Source organism: Cyprinus carpio, chromosome B15 (assembly GCF_018340385.1).
Source record: "Cyprinus carpio isolate SPL01 chromosome B15, ASM1834038v1, whole genome shotgun sequence".
In the NCBI taxonomy this organism is placed as follows: domain Eukaryota; kingdom Metazoa; phylum Chordata; class Actinopteri; order Cypriniformes; family Cyprinidae; genus Cyprinus; species Cyprinus carpio.
Genome location: NC_056611.1, coordinates 11,823,461 through 11,846,967, shown reverse-complemented (window position 1 = coordinate 11,846,967; position 23,507 = coordinate 11,823,461). Strand labels below are relative to the sequence as shown.

Genomic DNA, 23,507 nt, shown 5'->3' with positions numbered 1-23,507 from the left:
ATACAGGTCTGAATAAAACGCTTTATTTAATATCTAAACATCCAACAGAATTGTGTGAGTGGTGTGGACAGGATAAAACTGTTCAACATGCGATTATTAGGAAGTATGATAAAGAGAGAAAATGGTTACGAGAAGAAGTATGGAGGGTAGAGAAAAACGAGTTAACATTAAAAATATATTAGATTCAGATATATGTTATAATATTGTATCTGCATTAATTCAATAATTAGAAAGTACAGGTTTAATATATAGAATATAATATAGAATATAAAATAAGGAAGTATATAAGAGATATGAGAAAAAGGTATGAGTGTGCAAGATGTAGGCTATGTATGTGGACAGATATGGAAGTATGGTATAAGAGGAAGTGCAGAGTTATGTTAGGTTTATTAATATGAATGTTAGCAGAGATGCTTCTCTTTCTAAAGGCTGAATGATGCTGGAGGTGCAAGCAGAGGAGCTGAACACTCAGCGCTGCTTGGGCTTCTGGCTCTATTATGGCCGGAAGGAGAGGGGACTCGGTTTTCCTCATAAGGAAAATGTTTCTGATCTGAGTCACCAGCAGATGGCAGTAATGCACTGATAAGTGCGGTATGCCAAAAAGAAAGAAAGAAAGAAAGAATAAGAAGTCTACAGGAATTGTAACAGTAAATAAGCAGCAGAATGACAGCCATCACAATTTATTAACTAAAACATGAGCTCACCATAAAACCACGGGTCTAAAGAGAAAACAAATGCACCAGCACGAATAAAAGCAGCTGCAAAGAGCGAAACAATAAACAGTAACACTGCAGAATCTGCATGATTTATTCAGGTTGCATTCACTTTCACTTTCTCACTTTCCTAATATCTGCTCAGGTTTGTCAGAAATGCAGAAAGTAAGTCACAGAAATGTGAACTTTGAAATAATTTGTGATGCTTACTCTGTTTAATGCACTTTTATTTATAAAGGAAATCCTATTTTCAGGTGACTACATTTTGTCATGAAAATGACCACAATTATGAAGCTCCAAACATGCAAAATAAAAAATGTGGGAAAGCAACATGGACTGTAATATTTGAGGATTCTGTGGATAAAGACGCACTTCGTTCTCTGAAACCACTGCAGTCCCCTCCACCACCACCATCTTTCAAAGTTGTGCAGCGAAAGCAACGCATCGTTTGCCTCATCCTTGATGTCTCAAAAAGCATGGAAGTATGTGATAACAGACATTAACTTCATCTGAAAACAAAGATGCTACCATGACAACCATTTCATGTTACCAATGCTTTGAAATCACAGTTTGATAACTAATTTTGAAACCATAAAAACAAATGTATGTTGTTGTTTTCACCCATTTTCAAGGGCTCAAGAATTCTTCAACTGCAACAGGCTGCCACACATTTCCTGCGGCACATCATTGAAGATCAAGCCAGGGTTGGAATTGTATCCTTTAGTACTTTTGCTTCTACTCTGAGCCCCTTGACTACTATTGACAGTGACACCACAAGAGAAAATCTTATCAAATTGTTGCCAAAAGTAGCAGGTGGATGGACAAAAATGTGCTTGGGCCTTAGTCAAGGCTTACAGGTATTAATTGTTCTAGCATGGATTTTTATGTTTGTGATGTATGAAATATATAGAGTTTGTTCTATGTCAGTGATCCTTTTTTCTTCAGATACTTCGAGAGGACAATGGGGATGCATTAGGAGATGAAATCGTTTTTCTGACAGATGGTCAGACAGACAACATTGCTGGTTGTGTTCAATCTGCAGTTCAAAGTGGTGCCATTATACACACACTAGCTTTTAGTGACAGTGCAGCTCCTGAATTGACGGAAATGGCAATCAAAACTGGTAAGTGATATCAGCACGATTAATAACTTACTGTACCTGTCTTAGTGTAGTTTATTATTAAATGCAGTTTATTATTCAATGCAAAAATGTGCCATGTTGAAAACAGGGGGAAAATTTTTATCACCCAATGATAAGACCACATCTAACCAGTTAATGGACGCATTTGCTTCACTTACATTATCAACTGGAGATTACACAAATGAACCAGTTCAGGTTTGTCGAGGTTTCCCTTACCCACTATACATTTATTACTCTGAGAGTGTAATTAATCATAGTCCTTTTTATCATTCCTTTAGCTAGAGAGTGTTGGAGCAAGAACATCTGATTGGTTCAATGGGACAGTATCAGTGGATCAGACTGTTGGGAACAAAACCAGCTTTGTAATAATCTATGAAATAAATTTTCCTAGTGTTTACATACAGTCACCAAGTGGCTCAGTCTATACTCAGACAAATATGAGTCATGATGTATCACAGAAAACAGTCACTTTAAATATTCCAGGAACTACAGAGGTATGATAACCTTTATCAACCATTTATCTATATTTATACAGTAGCTCAAACCATTAACATATAATACATAAGGCCTAAATGTATTATCATAACACAATAAAAAGCATCAAGAGTTTTAGATAAACATTCAAAAACAATTTCAGACTAAGAAAGAGTTTATTACTGATGATTTAGCTGATAAACTTACAGCAAACCCTTACTGATCTGGTTTTACTCTTATGTTTGGTAGCATGGGGACTGGAAGTACAGTATCCAAACTACAATACTGCAGGCTTTGACTCTAACAGTAACGAGTCAAGCGACACAAGCTGATGTTCCTCCTATCATTGTCAAAACCCACATGAACCAGCAGTTCAGTGATGGCACTAAACCCATGATAGTGTTTGCTGAGGTTAGTCAGAATTACAGGCCTGTAATAAATGCTGATGTGTGGGCTACACTGGAGTCGGAAACTGGCTCCGTACATACATTACGCCTGCTGGACAATGGAGCAGGTAAACTACCAACAATAAAATATCCATTAAAAAAAAAAAAAAAAAAAAATGAATTCCTTATTTAGTTTGTTTGAGGTATTTTTATGAACTTTGGCAAATAAATCAGAGATCCATCTTTTACAGGAGCTGATGCTTTTCAAGATGATGGAATCTATTCCAGATATTTCATAAAGATGGTAAATGGGAGAAGCAGCTTGAAAGTAAGAGTGAAGAATCAAGATGGACAAACCAGATTTGCTGTCCTATACATACATGGATGTGTGATAAACGGTAAACGCTGAGATCGCATCACATCACATCACATCACATCTCTCTCTCTCTCTCTCTCTCTCTCTCTATTATATATATATATATATATATATATATATATATATATATATATATATATATATATATATATATATATATATTTTTTTTTTTTTTTTTTTTTTAATTGTAAGAATCCACCCGCCAGCCCAAAAAATGGAATCGAGCGTGCTGGTCGAAGGTTTAATGCATATTCGGTCTTTTACTGTATCTGCATCTGAATTTATCAGGATTTAATTTTAATTTTAGTCTAGCTTCGTGTTCAGTCTGACTCCAATTTCAAGTGATCATTAAATTTGGGATATATTTCTAATTAAAGATATTTGAGTATTCTGGAAATCCCATACTTTCAATTATTTGTTCATTAGGGATCAGGTATCGCACAGGAATTGCACTCGGGCCGATAGTGAAGCCACGGACACAAACGCATCAGTTCTGACTTACTCAGAGGATGCAGAGTGGTTATAATACCTTTTAGTGAGCTGTACCCTGCATGCTCATGACAAAAAAGTGTATTTTCTACTATGACCATGAGAACTACACCGTGTTAAGCCAGTGACAGTCAGAAATCAGAAGCCCCTAATGGTGTTCCCCATGGTTTATCCATTGGTGCTTCCGTATGATCTGCCCTGAACTCAGATTTGCGGAAATACCACTACACATTAATCTACTTGAAAAATGATTTCAGAAGAGATCAGAATAAATCAAATATAACAACTTATTATTAGTCAGGTAAACTTGTATCATGCCAGTTACATAATGAAACAATTAGAAGCCAATTTAGAAAGTATAATGAAATTGTGAATCACATTGTAACCACGTGGCAACCTTGCTCTTGTACATGGTATACTGTAGCTATATCAAAAATAGTCCAGTGTTCCACGCAGGAGACAAACAAATTTAACATAGTCACACATGTAACAGTTATCTTAATTTAACCCAAGACACAGTCTAAAACGCATAGCATCAACAACCTTTTACCTAAGTATTTCAAAGAACACTTACAGCAAAGGAATCATGTGTTTTAAAGAATAAACTAAGCCTATGCACATGTAGTAGCACAAACAACTATACAGTGTGCTCTATGGGCACAATGTATTTAACACAATTACATTTTTGAATAAAAATGAAATGTATACTCGACTTCAGTATATCACTTCCCTTATATACTCAGACCAGACAACAAAGAAAAAAAAGAAAAAAAAAAAAAACCCTTTGGTTGTTAGGTTCAGTGATCAAGGGTCACACCTGGCTGGAGAGAGATAAACATTCCCACAGACTCCTAAAGGGGGACACACCCCCTCCTCAGCAGAACTCAATTCTCCGAAAGTTTTCAGTCTTTCTCACAATACAAGTGACTACTGTGAAATTGAGACCATTTTACCAATTGCACAGAGACCTTTAAAATGATACCAGACATGAAGGGGGAAAACAACAGGTTTACAAGATACATGATATGTGGGATATGCATATTCTTAATGCACTTTGAGTGAAACCTTTTGGGGGAAAAGAGGGAGAGGCAGAGAGGGCAAGGGGAGAAGGTGGTAGTAAATGAGCGAGGAGAGAGATGTTGTTTGCTCTCTTTGAAGATTTCTTTTCCAGCTAAGTTTTATTGTTTTAGTGCATGACAACTGTCTTGTGTGAGTTCTTGAGTTTTGTCTTCACAAAGAATTAATTTCATAAGGAAATAATTTCACTCCTTTCAAAATCATGAGAACTCTTGGATGATTTTAGTATGGTGATTAATATAACAATGTTAATGTATTTGGTCTTGATGGAATAGATCTGCTACGCTGCTGCTTCTGAATTGCTGCTGCTGTTGGTTATTTCTGTAGTTGTTGATTATTGCTGCTGCTGCAAACAAGTACAGGAACTTGCTAGTGCCAGTGCATATGGCAATACGGTGCCGTGAGTATTTAAAGGGGTCCTATTATGCTTTTTCACTTTTTCAACTTTAGTTAGACTGTAATGTTTGCTGTTTGAGCATGAAAAAGATCTGCAAAGTTAAAAAGTCCACTTCCAAAGAAGATATTTTATTTAACAGAAATCACTTTTCAAATACTACAACAAATGACTCATTTGGACTACAACGCATATTTTCCGGCATTTGTGCTATCACAAATATCGACAAATGGGATGAGATCATGAGACCTGGTTGAGCTGCACTAGAGAAGGCAACGAATGTTATCACCATGTTGGGGACACGCTAGCTTTCCCAAGGCAGACGAGCTGTGCATATCAGATTATTTCGGGAACTTTTTGCCCCACATGCACAACAGGTCATTTAGACATTTGCAACAGTTTGTTTTTTTTACTCATACAGATTGGTTCTATGCAGTCAATCCGTTTTGCAGTTCTTTAAACTGTTTTTTTTTTTTTTTTCGCTTGCAAATCACTGTTCACAGGCTTGCAGTGCTTTTGACCGTCTTTTGGCGAAAAAAACATGCCAAAAGTGTAAGCGCAGAAAAATGGAAGTCAGACGCATGCAGAAATAGGCTCACAGTAGATTTAGTGAACTCTTAAAACTGAATAGGCATACTTTGATTTAGTTTGCTATTTAATAAAGAGGCTTATAGCAATTGTAAGTAGCTACATTCATGCAACTGTAGCAGCAGTATGCATAGCTATTTAGATCACAATTTTAGTGAATTTTAATAGCCACAGCTCGCATAGCAAATTCAGTGCAATGTTAAAAATATTAGCAGCAGTCTGCATGGCAATGCAATCATTGTTGCTAATATAGCAGCGGCAGCAGTAAGTACATTTAATTGAATGAAATTTCAGTGATAAGATAATGCTTGGATGGTAGTGAACAGTAAATTCCTACTACAACAATGTGATTATCATTAACAGCAACAGCATGTACTTTAACTCAGTATTGAAAAGTTAGTGAAAAGTTGCATTATCCTTTAAATAGGGAAAAGTAATAAAATGCCAATTTTACTTTAAAGAGTTACTTAGCCTCCATGCATTTTCACCATAGCATAGACTGTATAAAAAACAGGTTATCACTGAAATGTCATGCAAATAAGTACCTAATTTCTGCTGCCGTTGCTATGTTTGTAACAATAATAATTGGATTGCCATGCAGACTGCTGCAAATATTTCTAACATTGCGTCTGAATTTTGCTATGCATGCTGCTGCTATTAAAATTGGGTAAGGAAACGAGGAGACAGACCATCTGGCTAAACAGGCTCTGAAACATGCACAAATTGACATTAAAGTGTCAATGAGCAAAGCAGAAGTAAAAGGGTTAATTGCAAATGAAAGCAGAAAGAAATGATAAAAGGAGTGGGATAATGGAACAAAAGGTAGACACTTTCATTATATTCAAGAGAAAGTAGGTCTAGAAAGAAGAAAGTTTGGCAACAGGAAATAAGACGTTTTAATGTCAAGAATGCATATTGGACATTGTTATAGAGTGTGATGCATATGAAGGAGCAAGATTTCAACTTATTCAAGCTTTAAGATCTTTCAGAATAAATAATTTGTCACTTCAGGTTCTGTTAGGAAATGGCCCAAAACAATCATTATTATTTCATGAATTAATTATTTTCTTAAAAGAAACAAGATTGATAAATAGAATTTAGGATACAGTTGTATTAATTAGTATTTATTTATTTTTATTGTCTTATATTGTTCAAACTTCCAATCATTATGCGCTCCACACTCCTATCCAGTAGGTGGCGGGAATGCACCATTAAAGTTGATTTGCCAATAGATATTTATATGTAGATGCCTCATTGGTGACTGTTTCTATGGGCTGCTATACGTAAGCTGTCCACCATCTTGTAACAGTCAACTTGACACCATTCACCATAATAATCACTGAATATTCGAAAGATGCCACAATCCTGCACAGAACGGCTCAGTGAGAACCTCCAGTATGGTGAATGACGTCAAGTTGACCGTTCCAAGATGGCGGCCACATCTACGTGCCTGGAGCTGTCGAATGGGGCATCTATACATATCTATGGGGTTGCCAACCACCATTAATACCAGAAGCAGAAGAAGAAGTATGACATTTATGAAAGACACATATACGGGTTTTGACTTAAAACTGTGAACAACGGTGAAACACCAACTGCAAACCGGCCCCAGTAGTGAGGTGTGCACCTGAAAGCAATCTGTCCACGGTTAATGTAGAAATGAATGCCCACAGAAGATATTAAAGGCATTGGAGATTTCGGGCAAATAGGGTAATCCCCAATTCACTTTACTGTTCTAAAATCCACGATGCTTGATGTTGTATTGTCACATACATGAACTAGAAAAACCGCTTGCTATACTGCATTTATATGAACAAGACATGCTTAGTAATTACTCCTTTCACAAATACCCTGCACGTAGTTTTACAAATTGTAATTTAAAAATGTAATAATCCACTGAATAAGAGTGAAGACAGTTTAATTGTCTTAGCTATTTAGTTTCAGAGAAACTCTGAAAACACTCTGCAAGTATCTAAAGGTGAATGCTAGCCAGCCATATAAATGCAAGGCAGTAAGCTCATTGGCTGCATATGCAGACGTTTAACTCTCTGAAAATCATCAGTTATGTTAACAACCCATCACCCTGGTCCATCTAGAGTTTCATGACTATATAGATATATATTAATATCCGCTTGTTAAGTCTGACGTCATGCGTCACCGCTTTCATGTCCAAACGCTCAAACACTCTATCAGATATCACGAGAAAACAACAAAAGGTGCTAATATAAACTGACAATGTGATATAATACTACCAAAAAAATTATAATCCTAACCTTTAACGCCAGACAATGAAAATATAAATATACATAAATACATATAAAAATTATTTGTGTTTGGGATGCTGTGAGCATGGAGACTGTAGTGGACACCATAAGTTTGAAAATATTTAGAAATGTTTAATATGAATAAATAGTGCTCACAAACGGCTGCTGAGGTAGTATTCTCAAGTGAAGCAAGTTGAGGCTTGGACCTGGAATCAGCGCTTCTTACGTCACCACTAAACAAGCAGATTGCTCTTATAAATAGTTAATTCCTCAATTAAAACTTGACAGGTAGGGATGGGTGATACCTCTTATTTTATTTTAGATACGATACAGATATTTTCAAGCCCAGTATCGTCGATATCAATATCGATATCGATACCAATACCAATATCTCTAAACTATCTGATGTTTTAAATTATTAAAAGAATATAATCAGTAATTATACTCACTTAATATTAGATTTTGAAAATAACACAATCCATTTGAACTTTTAACAACCAGTTTAAATAATTAAAAATTAGTTTGAACAAAAATATAGTAAAACAGCAATATTGTGAAATATTACCATTAAAATAACTATTTTCTATTTTAATATATTTTAAAATGTAATTTAAAATGCATCTGTGATCAAAGCTGAATTTTCTGCATTATTACTCCAAGTCTTCAGTGTCACATGATCCTTCAGAAATAATTATAATAGCCTATCATTTGCTGTTCAAGAAAAAAAAAATATTATTAGGCTATTGCTGCTTCATATTTGTGTGTGATGCATTTTTCAGAATTAATTTTATATATAGTAACAATGATATGTAATGTAATAATTTGGTAATGGTTTCTTAAGATGTACATATGCTTCTGATGCTTTTGGGAAACGCAGCCCTGTTTGAACAAACACTGTGACTGAGCCATGCATCAGCAGCGAATGCTGTCTGTGATTGATTGGTTCTGTCTTTCAGCATTTGCATGTGTTCCGATGAACAGGAGAAATAGTTCTATCCAACAAAATCGTTCGCTAGTAGGCTATAGTCTATTTGTCCACTTAGAATCATAATTTATGGACTGAATTTCTTGATAAATAAAATTAGTGGTTAAAAAATTGCACTTTAGAATCAATATTTTTATATGAGGATCGATCCATTCGATACATCATTATCGAAAGTATCGATACTTTAGGATCGATCCGCCCATCCCTACTGACAGGCTATTAAATGAGGTTCTACAATAGGATCACACAAGATAAATGAAATAACTAAACTACATTTATTTTCATATTAGAAAATATTATGATAAATTATATTATATTATAAAACATTTGTGTGAATGATTCAGTTATTCACTCATGAAGACAGTCTTTTGGTGTAACCTGCAGAAAGACTCAATGAATTAATGCACACACTGGAACTAACGGTTGTATAAATGGCAATATACTGTTATTATCAATAAAGCTTTGTGGAAAAAACATAATAGTAATAAGTGCAGGTGGTTTCTCTCATTTCAATTTTAGTGCAGCTGAACCATCCGAAGCCTTTGGTTTTTGTAGAACCACTTGATGTTGGAAACTTCACTAGAACAGCCACCGGAGAGAGTTTTGAGGTGACTCTTTCAGGCACAGCTCCACCAAATTTCCCTCCTAACAGAATCACAGATCTGAGTGCTGAGATCCAGGAGGACACTGTGCTTCTCAACTGGACAGCTCCTGGTGAGGACCTCGACCAAGGGAGAGGTAAATCATACAATTATACCAGACTTTAAAAGGTTTTTCATTTGTTTAACATCTTTGCTGACAAAATAAACGTTGTTTTAAAGTTATATCATGAAATAATGTTTCTTGAATTGTCTTGCACTACATTTTGTTTTTCTTTTTTTTTTCTTTAAGCTAAATCCTATGAGATCAGGTGGAGCTTTGACCTTAAAATGCTTCGATTCAACTTCAGCAACGGTTATTCAGTCAACACAACTGCTGTCTCACCTCAGGAGACTGGATCAGTTGAACAGCATTCATTCAATCTCAATATCACAATCCAAAATGGCACCACAATCTTCTTTGCAGTTCAATCAGAGGACAAACAAAATGCGAAATCTGAAACCTCCAACATTGCTCAAGCTTCAAAGATCCTCCCTGGTCCAAAATCTTCAGGAATATCAAACCCAGACATGAACTTTACAGGTCTTGTCATTTCTCTGTGTGTGGTAACTATGATCATATGCTTTATTGTCGTATTTGCAGTGAAATGCAGAAAACTCTCTGCTCAAAGTGATATGGCATTAATAGTTTCAAACGAATGTCAAAACAATCTGTATGCCTAATTTGACATAAGGTGTATACATAAGTATGTACATCCAGCAGTGTTAAAACATAATCAATTCCATCAAACAGAATTTCTTTATATATATATATATATATATATATATATATATATTTGCAGCATATGTAATCTTACACAGATTATTAAGAAGGATTTCTGTTTTTGTCTATCACGTAGGATTCTGTGGACTGAATATAGTTTCATAATTATTCGGTTTGGTGTACAATTGTCCACTGTAATACAAAACAAATCCTGAACTGTCTGTGCCTCAATGATTGATTCTGCTTTCAAGCACCCCTGGTGGAAGACGACCAGATTCTAATTAGAAAACAGTAACCTTTGCTATCTCATGCAATTTCTGTTCCTGTGACCATGTTACCTGTAATATCTAGTGTTGATCCTCATAGTTCCATTTTCTTTCTTTTCTTTTTCCAAATAAATAAATGACCATTTTATTATGAAATATCACTTTCAAAACACTCCTAAAATGCATTGTAGTAAGCCATTGCTGTCAAGCCAGCAACAATTTGAAAATCAAGTCAGCCATGATATATAAATATAATATATATATATATATATATATATATATATATATATATATATATATATATATATATATATAAAGAAAATGCACTTACTATTATGATTATAAATAAGATACTAATAAGTAATAAGATTTTTGTTGAACTTCTACTTTGTTATCCTTTTTATGTATTGGTGCTTTTGGCAGTTGTGTGTTTCTTTGAACAATGGTTTTCTTTATTTTTCTATAATGATCACGTTTCAAGTTATTGTTTTATGTAGATGTGTTTACAGCAAGACTATGGAAAAAAAAAACAGACAAAATACTTTCTCAAAATGCCTTACTTGCTTTTTGTTTCAAAGTGAAAGTGAAAGTCGTGACATTTGTCAAGTATGGTAAACCATACTCGAAATTGGTGCTCTGCGTTTAACCCATCCAAGTGCACACACACAGCAGTGAGAAGTGAACACACCGTGAACACACACCCAGAGCAGTGGGCAGCTATATCCAGCGCCTGGGGAGCAACTGGGGGTTCAGTGCCTTGCTCAAGGGCACTTCAGCCATGGCTGTATTGAGGGTGGAAGAGAGCACTGTTCATTCACTCCCTCCCACCTACAACTCCTGCCAGCACCAAGACTCGAACCTGCGACCTTCTGGTTACAAGTCCAATTCTCTAACCATTAGGCCACAGCTGCCCCTCACCGCCACGTCACAGCTGCCACTTCACTGTACTGGAATGAAAGTTAGTCATAAAAGCATTGTTATATAATGAGATTTAATGTCTGCTCTGATAGTGAATGCCAATAACAAAATAAGTTCACAATTAAAAACTAATCATTAGTTTGATTTTTATTTTATTTTTTATTATGAGGGACCGTACACGGCAAGGCAAGGCAAAGCAAGTTTATTTATATAGCACATTTCATAGAAAATGGTAATTCAAAGTGCTTAACGTAAAAGAAAAGAAAATAATGAAAAAAATAAAAATAAAACAAGGAATTTTAAAAACTTTGAAAATGATTAAAAAAAAAATTAATAAGTGAGTGAGTGAGTGAGTGACGTGACATACAGCCAAGTATGGTGACCCATACTCAGAATTCGTGCTCTGTAACCGCACTGGGTAGTACATTAACGTTAGCTCAAATGATATATAGGAAATTTTAATAATTAATCAGGAATATGATTAATATATATATCTCATATGACAGTTACATTAAAATTATTGAAGATGAAAAATAGGTCAATTGTATATATCAATAACTCATTACAAGGCACTGTAATTTACTCATTAATATGTCAATATTCCATTCTTCATATCAATTATGTGATATCTTTTACTGGGAATTAATGCAAATCGAACAGTGGTTTGTCCAGCAAAAGGCAGTAAGATTAACTTATCAACTTTCAATAAAGTTATCACTTCTTATAATTCCAGGAAAAATTGTTTCTGGCCATGAAACCATTCTCCTGTCCTTATAAAATTTAGGTTACTGAAAAGTAACAAATAAGCTTTGTAGCTAAGATCAAACATTTCATTGACTTCGTGATGTGAGCATTTTAAACTACGATTCACACAGAGTAAAAATTTATAATATAAACAACTAAAACAGTAAAAACAAATACACAGACAAAAACGGATAACAGTAAAAACAAATACAAGACAAAAACGGGTAACAGATGAGAGAGAGAGAGAGAGAGTGAAAGGGTGAGCGAGAGAAGGTGAGAGAGAAATAGGCGAGATCACAGAGTGATCACCCAGTATGGCAAAATCACATACAGTAACCTTTTGAAAGACAACAAGGAATCAGATCACCTTGAAAAAGGGAATAGACAACCTTAAGCAGCATTTAAATCTCTATAGAAAATAATACTTGCATGTGGGTTTCTTTGTGCCTGCTAAAGATGAGCGTGCGTGTGTCGTTCTTTTGGAGCTGGGCGTGTTCTCTCGTGTCTTCCGGGGCGAGCAGACTCGCGCGAGAAGTTTCAAAGGTTCAACGAACGTGGAGTTACCAAAGAAATGATTCAGAGTTCGTCTCCCTCGTGTAGGGAGAGGCGAATATGAGAATAAAACTTAGTAAAGAAAAGAAAAGAAAAACGGAGATGAAAGCTCCCTAAGGAGCCATGGAAACAGACGTTCTCTCCGATGAAGTGCGACGAGACTTTCTGTGTGAGTCTCTTATGGAGTGACTGGGTTCACGCCTCTGTTCACACAAACAACCAATGAACATCCATCTGAAGTGGGAAAAAGTTTCTTTGTCTCTGGGGAGACACCCACTCAAGTGAGTTATGGTGTTGTCAGAATTCAGCAGTTATATTCCAGCAAGATGGTAATTCCAGAATAATACATTTTACTGTAATTTCCTATGTATGAGTGGTTCGGTCAAAGCAAGACGGTTTAAACAGATACCAAGAATGACAGGTAAAGGTAGGAGAAACATAAAGTTACATTCATATGCAGAATTACACACATTTAAAGTTTGATTAACCCACGATAAAATTGCAGATACTCCAATTTGATATGGAAGACATTTAAGCACAAAAAGGAAATACAGTCAATACATTTAGAATATATTTACTTTCCTTTTTCCTTACAAGAATTCCTAGCGAGTTGGGCTTTTTCTGTTTCTCCCAGTTGGGCCATAAAGTTTTATGACCTGGTCAGGAATTTAAACCCAACCATGCTGGCACCAGGCCGGTCATTTAGCTTGCAGAGAGTTTGATTTACCTGCCTGACTTCAGGGGCTAAAAGCTTTGGGTTTTAGCCAAGGAATGTGCATTGTTTTAGATTCAACGAGCCATGATTCATTAATTCAGAACCAATGAATGAATGAACTGCTCATACGCTACAGCTCTGCATTTAACCCATCCAAAGAGCACACACACAGCAGTGAACACACACACACCGTGAACACACACCCGGGGCAGTGGGCAGCCATTTATGCTGCAGCGCCCGGAGAGCAGTTGGGGATTCAGTGCCTTGCTCAAGGGCGCCTCAGTCGTGGTATTGCCGGCCCAAGCCTCGAACCCACAACCTTAGGGTTAGGAGTCAAACTCTCTAGACAGTAGGCTACGACTTCCCCGAGTTTTGAGTCTGAATTTAAATGTGACTAATGTTTTAGCACATCTGATCTCACATCTAAGCTGGTTCCAACTGCGGGTGGCATAATAGCTAAAAGTAAGTAAGTACCTGAGGACTGGTGTTATATGCTTTTCTGGTTCTAGTCAGAATCCTGGCAGCAGCATTCTGAATGAGCTGCAGCTGTTTAATAGTCTTCTTGGGAAGGCCAGTGAGGAGACCATTACAAGAGTCCACCAATACAAGCCACATTCATTCTGGCACTCTCACACACTTACATTTTCCTTTCATGTACACATTATTTGCATGAAATACCTTTGATGAAAAAATATGAAATTGGTCTTGTTGCTGTCTAGAAACACAATGCAGGTAAAGCCACAAATCTGAACATATTGTTCAGATCTGTAAATAACCCTATAACTCTTAAGTTTCATGAATTTCTTTTTTTTAGATCATGCCATATGATTTTGTTTAGAGGAGACTCTAAAATGCTAACTAATAGTTACTCACATTAGTCTTGTTGCAGCATTGAATTACATTTACACTTCCTGCTTCTGAAAGAAAACGCGCCTGGAACCTAATGTTGCTATCCACCTTATTCCTTAATGCGGAAGTAAGCATATGGGTGAGACTTCTGGTTCATTAGCTGCTATATGGAAATAGCGAGAAGAATAACAATGTGAAGTAAATGGTAAAACTGATTGCATTACAAACCAGTGTGTGTTCATAAACAAGATAATACACTAACATAATATGGTAAGACACCAATTTGCAGCATCAAGCAGCAAAACAAGCAGTTTTGTACAGCTAAAAATAACTGGAAGTGAATGGGACCGGAAGCAAAATTTACAAATGGCCACGCTGTAGTAACGAATACAGCATAGGACGCACATCTGATTGAAAGAGTAACTGCACGCTCTTATTTTAGCAGACAGTTCGCCTTTGTAGGTTCAACAGAATTAAGTTAAATAGCGCAAATTGTATCATTCGACTGAGCTGTGCACATTTGTTTTTGGCACTTAGACCTACGTTAAGTGTCAGATATAAGATGATTTTCTATGAGATGGCGTCGCAAATGGCAGCCACGATGCTGAGCTCCACAATTCACGTGCTGTTTTTGTTTGTTTGTTCTGTTTTGTCATTATTCTTCTATAAGTTTTACCAGAGACTAACTACTTAATATTAAGCAACACATCCCAGACAATATTTTTCCAGTTTTTGATTATTCAGACGTTTTGTTGGACATTCTAGTCGGAGGTAAAATTGTGTTGTTCAAACAAGCGTGTAGACGCAGAAGAGGGAACCACGTTGGCCCCCTGGTTAAGCTCAGCACGTACGGCTTTTGAACTGTGCTCCCAAGCATTCATCTTGCGAATGTCCGTTCCCTTCCTAACAAAAGAGATGAACTTCTTCTCCTCACCTGCACCAACAAGGAATTTTCAAACTCTGTTGCACTGTGCTTCACTGAAATCTGGCTGAGTGAAGCCATTCTGGATAATGGACTTCATCTGCCGGGCTACCAGCTGTTCAGAGCGGATCGCATCGCGAAGTTAACAGGGAAAATGAGACGTGATGGATTGTATTTCTACATCAACGAAAGTTGGTGTTCAGATGTAATAATGCTGAAAAAGGTATGCTCTCCTAACTTAGAGGCACTCATCATAAACTATAAACCTTTCTACTCGCTGCTTGAGTTTTCCTCTTTCTTTCTCAACAGCTGAATGTGTATGTGCCTCCGGATGCGTGCGTGAGCACCGTAATGCAACAGCTGGCCGAACAAATAACTGAAATGGAGCAAAGGTACCCAGACTCTATTTTAATCATTCTTGGAGATTTTAAGAAATCAAATCTCTCCTGTGAACTGCCAAAATGCAAGCATCACATTACGTGTCCCACCAGAGACAGTAATATATTGGATCACTGTTACACAACAATAAAGGATGCATATCACTCTGTCCCACGAGCAGCTTTGGGGCTCTCCGATCACTGTCTGGTTCATCTTATACCGACTAAACCTGTTTTAAGGACTGTTAAAAGATGGACTAATGAAGCAGAGCGGGATTTACAAGCCTGTTTAGACCTCACTGATTTGAGTGTTTTTGAAGCTGAAGCCACCGATCTGGACAAGCTCACAAAGATTGTAACTTCATATATCAGTTTCTGTGAAGATATGTGCATTCCTACCAGGACATTCTTATAATTTAATAATGATAAATCATGGTTTACTGGAAAACTCAAACAGCTTTGTCACACCAAAGAGGATGCTTACAGAAGTGGGGATAAAATCTTGTATAACCAGGCCAGGAACAGACTAACAAAGGAGATCAGAGTGGTTAAAAAACTACTCTGTAAAGCTGAGAAAAGAGCTTTCAGCCAACAATCCGCCATCCGTATGGACTAGTCTGAGGAATATCACCATGTACAAGACACCACCCCCACCGTTTGTGGAGAATCAACAACTGGCTGACGATCTGAATGTGTTTTATAGCCGATTTGAAAAGGCCAGACTGACACCCAGCACCCGCACTGATCTGCACTTCACACATTCACCTACCACCCCTGCAACCCCCTCCCTCCCTCCCCCACCATTCAGCCTGCACTTAAGGTCTGCATAGAGGATGTGAACCAGGTCTTCATGAAGCATAAATCGAGGAAAGCTTCAGGCTAGGGCTGCACGATATTGGGAAAAAATGACATTGCGATATTTTATTTTTCTGCGATATATATTGCAATGTGAAATCTAATCTAATTTTTTCTTACAAACAAAAATGGGGTGAGCACACTTACATTCTCATTTTAAATTATTTAAACATCAAAGTATTATTTAAATTAGAGTAAATTATTTGTTTGTAACTTTAGGATATGGTTTAAATTGTTAACATATTAATAACACGAACTTACCACGAGCAATACTTTTGTTACTATATTTATTAATCTTTGTTTATCTTAGTTTATAAAAACACAGCTGTTCATTGTTTGGTAATGTTACTTCACAGTGCATTAACTATGTTAACAAATACTGTACAACTTTTGATTTCAACAATGAAGGCTATAGCCTAAATTTTGAAATTAACAATGTTGTAGAAGTGCAGTTTAGTAATAGTAAATGTTAAATAAAGTAGTTAAATAGTTTAATAAATAGAACATTATTGTAAAGTGTTACAGATTTTTTTTAGGTTTCTAATTCAGACGTCTTGTGAGTTCAGTGTTGGACAGGTCAGTTGTTTAAACCATTCATTAAATTGAATCGTTTCAAAGGAATCATTAGTTCGCGAATCAGACGTGTACGGCACGCGTTGTGTAATTATCTCGGCAGTTTAGGATATCGCACAAGATTTGACAACACAGAAAACATTTCATCACTGAATAGTTTTTTTTTTTTTTTTCTTGACACCATCATGTCAATTGATTTTGATTAATATGCGCGAGGGAGAGAGAGCAAGACAGCGCTCGTGTTGTTTGAAGACGGTGAAGGTGAGCGCGCGCACGGCGGGGCTCTCTCGCGCTCTCTCTCTCTCTCTCTCTCTCTCTCTCTCTCTCTCTCGCTCTCTCTCTCTGCTCGTTCTTATATGCGCCCTGTTAAACTGACAGGACTTAAATACAAATGCAAATGATAAACTTTCATTCTATGATGGTTAAGCTGTGCAATTAATCCTGCGAATCACATTCGTCAAGGGCCGTGGAGCAGCTGGCCCGTACGGTTAATGAATAACGGATCAACTGCGACAGCCTACATCGCACATCCTGCGATGTGACTATCGTGGATTCGTACATCGCAATATCGATGCTTAAACGACACATCGTGCAGCCCTACTTCAGGCCCAGATGGTGTTTCACCTGCCTTTTTAAAAGTCTGTACTGACCAACTGGCCCCCCGTCTTCACACAGCTCTACAACAGATCTCTGTAGCTATTTGAAGTTCCCTACCACTTCAAATGCTCCACCATCATTCCGGTCCCCAAAAAGCCCAAAATCACTAGACTTAACGACTACAGACCTGTCGCTCTCACGTCTGTGGTCATGAGAGACTGGTCCTTGCCTACCTGAAGAACATCACTGGACCCTTGCTGAATTCTCTCCAGTTTGCCTACAGAGCAAACTGGAGAGTTTGTGGATGATGCAGTCAACATGGGACTGCATTACATCCTCCAACACCACGACAGACCTGGGAATTACGCAAGGATCATCCAGAACTATCACCATCAGCACTGGCGCCCCCGAGGGTTGTGTTCTCTCCCCACTGCTCTTCTCCCTGTACACGAATGACTGCCCTTCAAAGGACCCCTGGGTCAAGCTCCTGAAGTTTGCGGATGACACTACAGTCATCTGCCTCATCAAGGACGGTGACGAGTCTGCTTACAGACAGTAGGTTACATGGCTGGCTGTCTGGTGCAGTCACAACAACCTGGAGCTGAACACGCTCAAAACTGTGTAGATGATAGTGGACTTCAGGAGAAACCCCCTAGCACTCCCCCCACTCACCATCATGAACAGCACTGTGGCTGCAGTAGAGTAATTCAGGTTCCTGGGCACCACCATCTCTCAGGACCTGAAGTGGGACACTCACATAGACTCCATTGTTAAAAATCCCAGCAGAGGTTGTACTTCCTTCGCCAGCCGGGGAAATTCAACCTGCCATAGGAGCTGCTGAAACAGTTCTACTCTGCTATCATTGAGTGTGTCCTGTGTTCATCCATAACTGTCTGGTTTGGTTCAGCTACAAAATCAGACATCAAGAGACTACAACGGACAGTCAGGACTGCTGAGAGGATTATCAGTGCCCCTCTGCCCAGCCTCCAAGATCTTTACATCTCCAGAGTGAAGAAAAGTGCTAAGAAAGTCACCTTGGACCCCTCACACCCAGCCCACTCTCTCTTCGAACTGTTGCCTTCTGGTCAGCGCTACAGAGCAATGACCACCAGAACAGCCAGGCACAAGAACAGTTTTTTCCCTCAGGCTATATTTAGCCTAAACAATTCAACTTTCATAATTATACACCATCCATCACAACTGACATATTTATACACAGAATCCAAAATTTGTACACTTGTAAACTGCACACTTTGTAAATAACATATCTGCACACTTAAAACATATCTGTACATATATCTTAACAATAAAATTTTTTCCTATACTTAAATTTCTGTATATAGTACATTATTTAATTTCTTTTTTTTTTTCTTACATTAGTGTTATACAGTATTCCATCCCTACTGTGTTATTCCTATGTATGTGTGCTCTATCATGTATGTCTGAACTTTGTCTGCACTTCTACACTGGAAGCTCCTGTCTTCAAGTCAAATTCCATGTGCGTGTAAACATACTTGGTAATAAAGCTCTTCTGATTCTGATTCTGTTATGCTCTTGAGCTGGCTATGCAATAAATGCACTTTCTCGAATGACTGGTGTTTTTTTAGTGTATGATAATGTCAATGATGTGACCCATTTCAGTAAAGATTGCAATTTTCGTGGCCGAATCCGATTTCTGATTTTTTTTTCTTTCCAAGAACTATAATTGACAGCATACAAACAAAAATCTATATTTTTTTTTTCAGTGGAACAATTTATTCAAACAGAAGAACCTATGATTCATTTAGTAATGAAACAATGCTGTGTTGCTGTGACTTTGATTTGAACTATTTTCGTCAGCAAAACTGAGCAAAAACAATAAATGTGTCTAAAATTGTAAGTCACTTACTTTTAACTTCTTATTTATTGAACTACTATTGTATAAAATCAGTGTCACATTGCAATTGTGTTAATATTTGGGGCAACATTTTGGTCGTGTAATGTTGCACTTATATAATTTATTATAAACATATTTTGGATTTCTTTAACTTTCTGTGAGTTACTTTGTGTGTGCTGTTGTGCTCATTTGTTTTGATTTCTCCATGAGTCTCTCTCTCTCTCACTCAGACAGGCTACACAAGCCTCATTTGGCACGAGATGAAAACATTTTCAGTTGCCGTTTACACTGAATGTAATAAAACCTGAATCAAAAGCATTAAGACAAGTGTAAAGGCCTGGTTTGCACATGGTTCAGTTTGTCCTTACACGTATTAAAAATTGCAAACTTTGTGTCTTCTTCACTCACAGTGAAGAACTGTGTGGATAATAATAATAATAATACCATTAATAACAAATAATACTATTCCTATTTTCCGTCCCCGGATTTAAAGTGTCATGAAACCCTAAAACACATTTTTTTTTTTTAAATGTTAACATATATGAACAGGTTGCACAGCTGTGAAAACAACAATAGCAGTCATTACAGTAGGTTGACAACCAAAATGGGTATTACCGCCGCCGCAGGGCCGTGGCTTTAACTGCAAGTCAGTCGCGTGTTAAAATCATTCGCGAAACTACCGCCAGGTGGCGCAAAGGGACGGATTGTGAAATAAATGTAATTGTAAAATGAAAGGAAGACGTAAAACAACAATAACATTATAATATACATTATAACATCCTTAAAAGCCCTTAAAAAATAGGATAATCTTAGGCTACAGTCTACTCATCAAAACTTTAAAGAAAGACCTTTACACAAAGGCTCTTATGCATGCTAGTGTTATTAAACAGTCATTACATAATAGGCATATATGTGTATGTGTATATATAAAATACTAAATACAGGGATTAAAAGATAAGTGTTTTCATTTCGGTTCATTCTTGGTTAAAAAAACATAATAATGATCTCAGGTTCCATTTGCAGAGCGAAATGAGAACAGTGCAGCATTTATTATTATTTATTATTCTTGATTTTTCAAACTGCTAACACTTTGCATTTTTGAATTATGCCTTTACTGCGTGACCAAAAGTTGTGAATTGTGACTTTGATCGCGCTGGTGCCTCAGGTGCACATATTCATTGGAAACAGCAGTCGTTCACCGAGCCATGTGGCGCGAGCAGCGGTCCACTTTGGCATATTTTTTCTCATTATGATTTTTTTTTTATTATTTTTTGTTGTTGTTGTTGTTGTTGTTGTTTATAAGCCTATATTATTATATACTGCAATTATATTTATCCATTAGAATTATATATTTGTAATTTTTGTTCTGTTCTGATTAATTTGTTGAATTTAAAGGATTTGTTGTAAAGTGAAGGGAACTAAAAATATCCTGTTGGTACATTAGCCTATAGCATTATTTGGCCTGCCGTTATTATTTCTGAATGTAATAAAATGCAACTCTCACAAATGTAATTTATTTTTTAGCGTGTTTAAAAAAATGCAGCAAATGAAAATAGGCGATTAATCGGTTAAAATGTGTTATTGTGGGTTAACAAATTTGCATTATATACTTAGGAACAGAGTATAGACTAATCTAGGCTATGTTGTTAGCTATTTACAAGTTTCGTGAAGCTATAATTTTATCCAGCTTTATTTTTCCATTGCATCTGAAAAAATGACTTGTGCATGCGCATTCACTCCACGCGCTCAAGCTGCCTCCCGCGATGCTCAACTGTGGACATTTTACCGTTCCAACTTATAAACTTCTTAAGATTTCAAAGTCAGTTTAATAGTATTGAAATTCAAGTTGAAACTAGTATAAAAATGGTTTTAATTGCTTAAATTATTTCTATGAATTAATAAGTTAGCATGACTTTTTCATCATAGCATTTTTTACGAGCTGTATTCGTTTTCCATTTCGGAAACCAAGCACAAACTTTTTTTATTTTTTAAATCTATTAATCGCTCACATAGCTCTAACAAGGTTTTATTTTATTTTATTTTATTTTATTTATTTATTTTGAGGAACGTGCCACTGTCAGGGGAGTCATCATTAGAGTTGCAAATTAACTTCAGAAATGGAAAATAAGGGCTAAAAGAGTTTTTTTTTCTTTTATTCTTTATTTATACTGTTTATTATTGAAGAAAATAAGTATTTACTCTTTAAGAAAATAAGGGACGACCAAATATTTGTAATGTACAATAATATAGGCCTATGTCTGTCCATTGGATTTTAAAGCATAACAACTGAAGGTCTATGAAACATTTCTATGATGCATTTTTTTTTAAACAATGGCACTTAAAGTTTTCAACTAAAATATTATTTCGACCGTATAGCCTGTGAATAAATAAAATGCATACTTTTCAATGAAATAACACTGAGAGTGTAGGTTGCTTCTGGTGTTTGGATTTGTGCTTCAATATAATGAGCTCCAAGTTTAAGAATAGCCTGCAGTGTTTTTTTTTTTTTTTTTACTCTCTATTTAACAGCATTAGCTCAATGAAATATGTCTTTCTTCAGGTAGACTGAATGTTTTTCCGTCTTGCTAAATGTTGGGCTCATGATCAATAAGTTGTATTTGCCTCAAACTGATTTTATAAAATCCAAACGTGGACGGTGAAGCTGGGTCAGTTAGAGGTTGCGCTCGCTGTGAAGGGGGGAGCAGCTGACGGCACTGGTCTTAAAGCCTGCCAACACCTACGTGATCTACGATTATCAAAAATAAATGATTAAATCAATTGATAATTTATTATTTTGGTCTAGCGATAATAATAATATGGGCCGTGGGAAAATAGTGAATAAAAAGAGTAGGGCTGCTGTGGGTGCAGGCATGTTTCAACCCAGTAACATGACAACACACTGTTCCTCGCAGCTAAAAACAGACCGAATTCAGTTCAGCTGGAGGGGGCTGGGGTTTTGGGGGTAGTTATGTATAGCTTGTGGGGGTCGAGATAAAGGTGTTAATCTCTTGGTCTTTCATATGGACAGTGTCTTATGAGGGTTTCAAACTTGCAGAAAAGGTTTTTAGGACATATTGGTTTTAAAACAACTTTAAAGAAAGGTTTGATCCACTTCAAATGTTGACTACTGTATAGTGCAATAAAGTTGATTAGTTATTATAAATTAATTTCAGAGGAAGTTGCCTTAACTAAAAAAACAAAACAAAAAAACTGTTGCATTAGGGCTGGGCGATGGCCTAAAAAAAATCCCCGATTTTTTTCACAAAAAATCAGATTTACGATTTAAATCGATTTTTTTTTTTGCCCCCTACTTAAAATCAATATTCAAATGACAAAAAAATTGTTCAAAACAAGTTTTAATATAATTCTTTATCATTTACCAGTCAAATTTATAACTGAAACAAGATGTTTAAAAAAAAGCAGTAGCCTAGCTAATGTTATTACCTTAATGCTGGAAAGACCTTTTATTTATTTATTTATTTTTTAATACTAGCCCATCATGCATCTAACCATCCACTCTGCGTTAAGACCTGTTCAAATTAAAACTGGAAGCTCCGCAGTGAGTCAGTGTCATGGACGTAGGACAGAGCAAATGTAAATATATTTTCTAGTCTATATTTTCATCTTGTTATGCTGCTGGTTTAGGTTATATATTTATTTTTATTTCTTATATCAATTATTTGTAAATATAGCAGACACTGTCTAACCGTGTCTACACCAGACGGTCTTGTTCATTTCGTAGGGCGAAACATCTCTCACTCGGCAGCAGTGTATGTGAGAGTGGAGCAGAAACAATTTCCCCTCCTCGCTCCGAGCATTTAATACTCACTCCACTCACTGATACCAGAAACACTGCTCCGCACTCGCTCCGTGGATAAAGTTGAAATGTTATGTTCATAACATAGCCTATAAAAATAAAATAAAAATAAATAAATAAATAAAATAACAGGAGAGTTTCAAAGGGGATTAGGCTAATGTGTTCAAACTTTTTTTCCTACCAAACGCCAAATTTAT

The 23,507-nt window shown here is 36.5% G+C and overlaps 1 protein-coding gene across 5 annotated transcripts in view; it reads left to right on the top strand.

Moving 5' to 3' along the window:
- LOC109056488 (calcium-activated chloride channel regulator 1-like) overlaps positions 1-10,465 on the top strand; it is a 33,176-nt gene extending 22,711 nt beyond the window's left edge. For 4 of the 5 annotated variants that reach the window (XM_042739219.1, XM_042739217.1, XM_042739216.1 and 1 more), the window contains 9 exons: positions 968-1,195; positions 1,346-1,570; positions 1,659-1,836; positions 1,943-2,049; positions 2,133-2,348; positions 2,578-2,842; positions 2,966-3,112; positions 9,407-9,625; positions 9,779-10,465. In XM_042739219.1, coding sequence (XP_042595153.1) covers positions 968-1,195; positions 1,346-1,570; positions 1,659-1,836; positions 1,943-2,049; positions 2,133-2,348; positions 2,578-2,842; positions 2,966-3,112; positions 9,407-9,625; positions 9,779-10,209 — 2,016 coding nt within the window. In that variant the 3' untranslated portion in view covers positions 10,210-10,465. The remainder of the gene's footprint in view (positions 1-967; positions 1,196-1,345; positions 1,571-1,658; positions 1,837-1,942; positions 2,050-2,132; positions 2,349-2,577; positions 2,843-2,965; positions 3,113-9,406; positions 9,626-9,778) is intronic. The other variant, XM_042739220.1, reaches the window with a different exon arrangement.
- Positions 10,466-23,507: the final 13,042 nt, after the last annotated feature.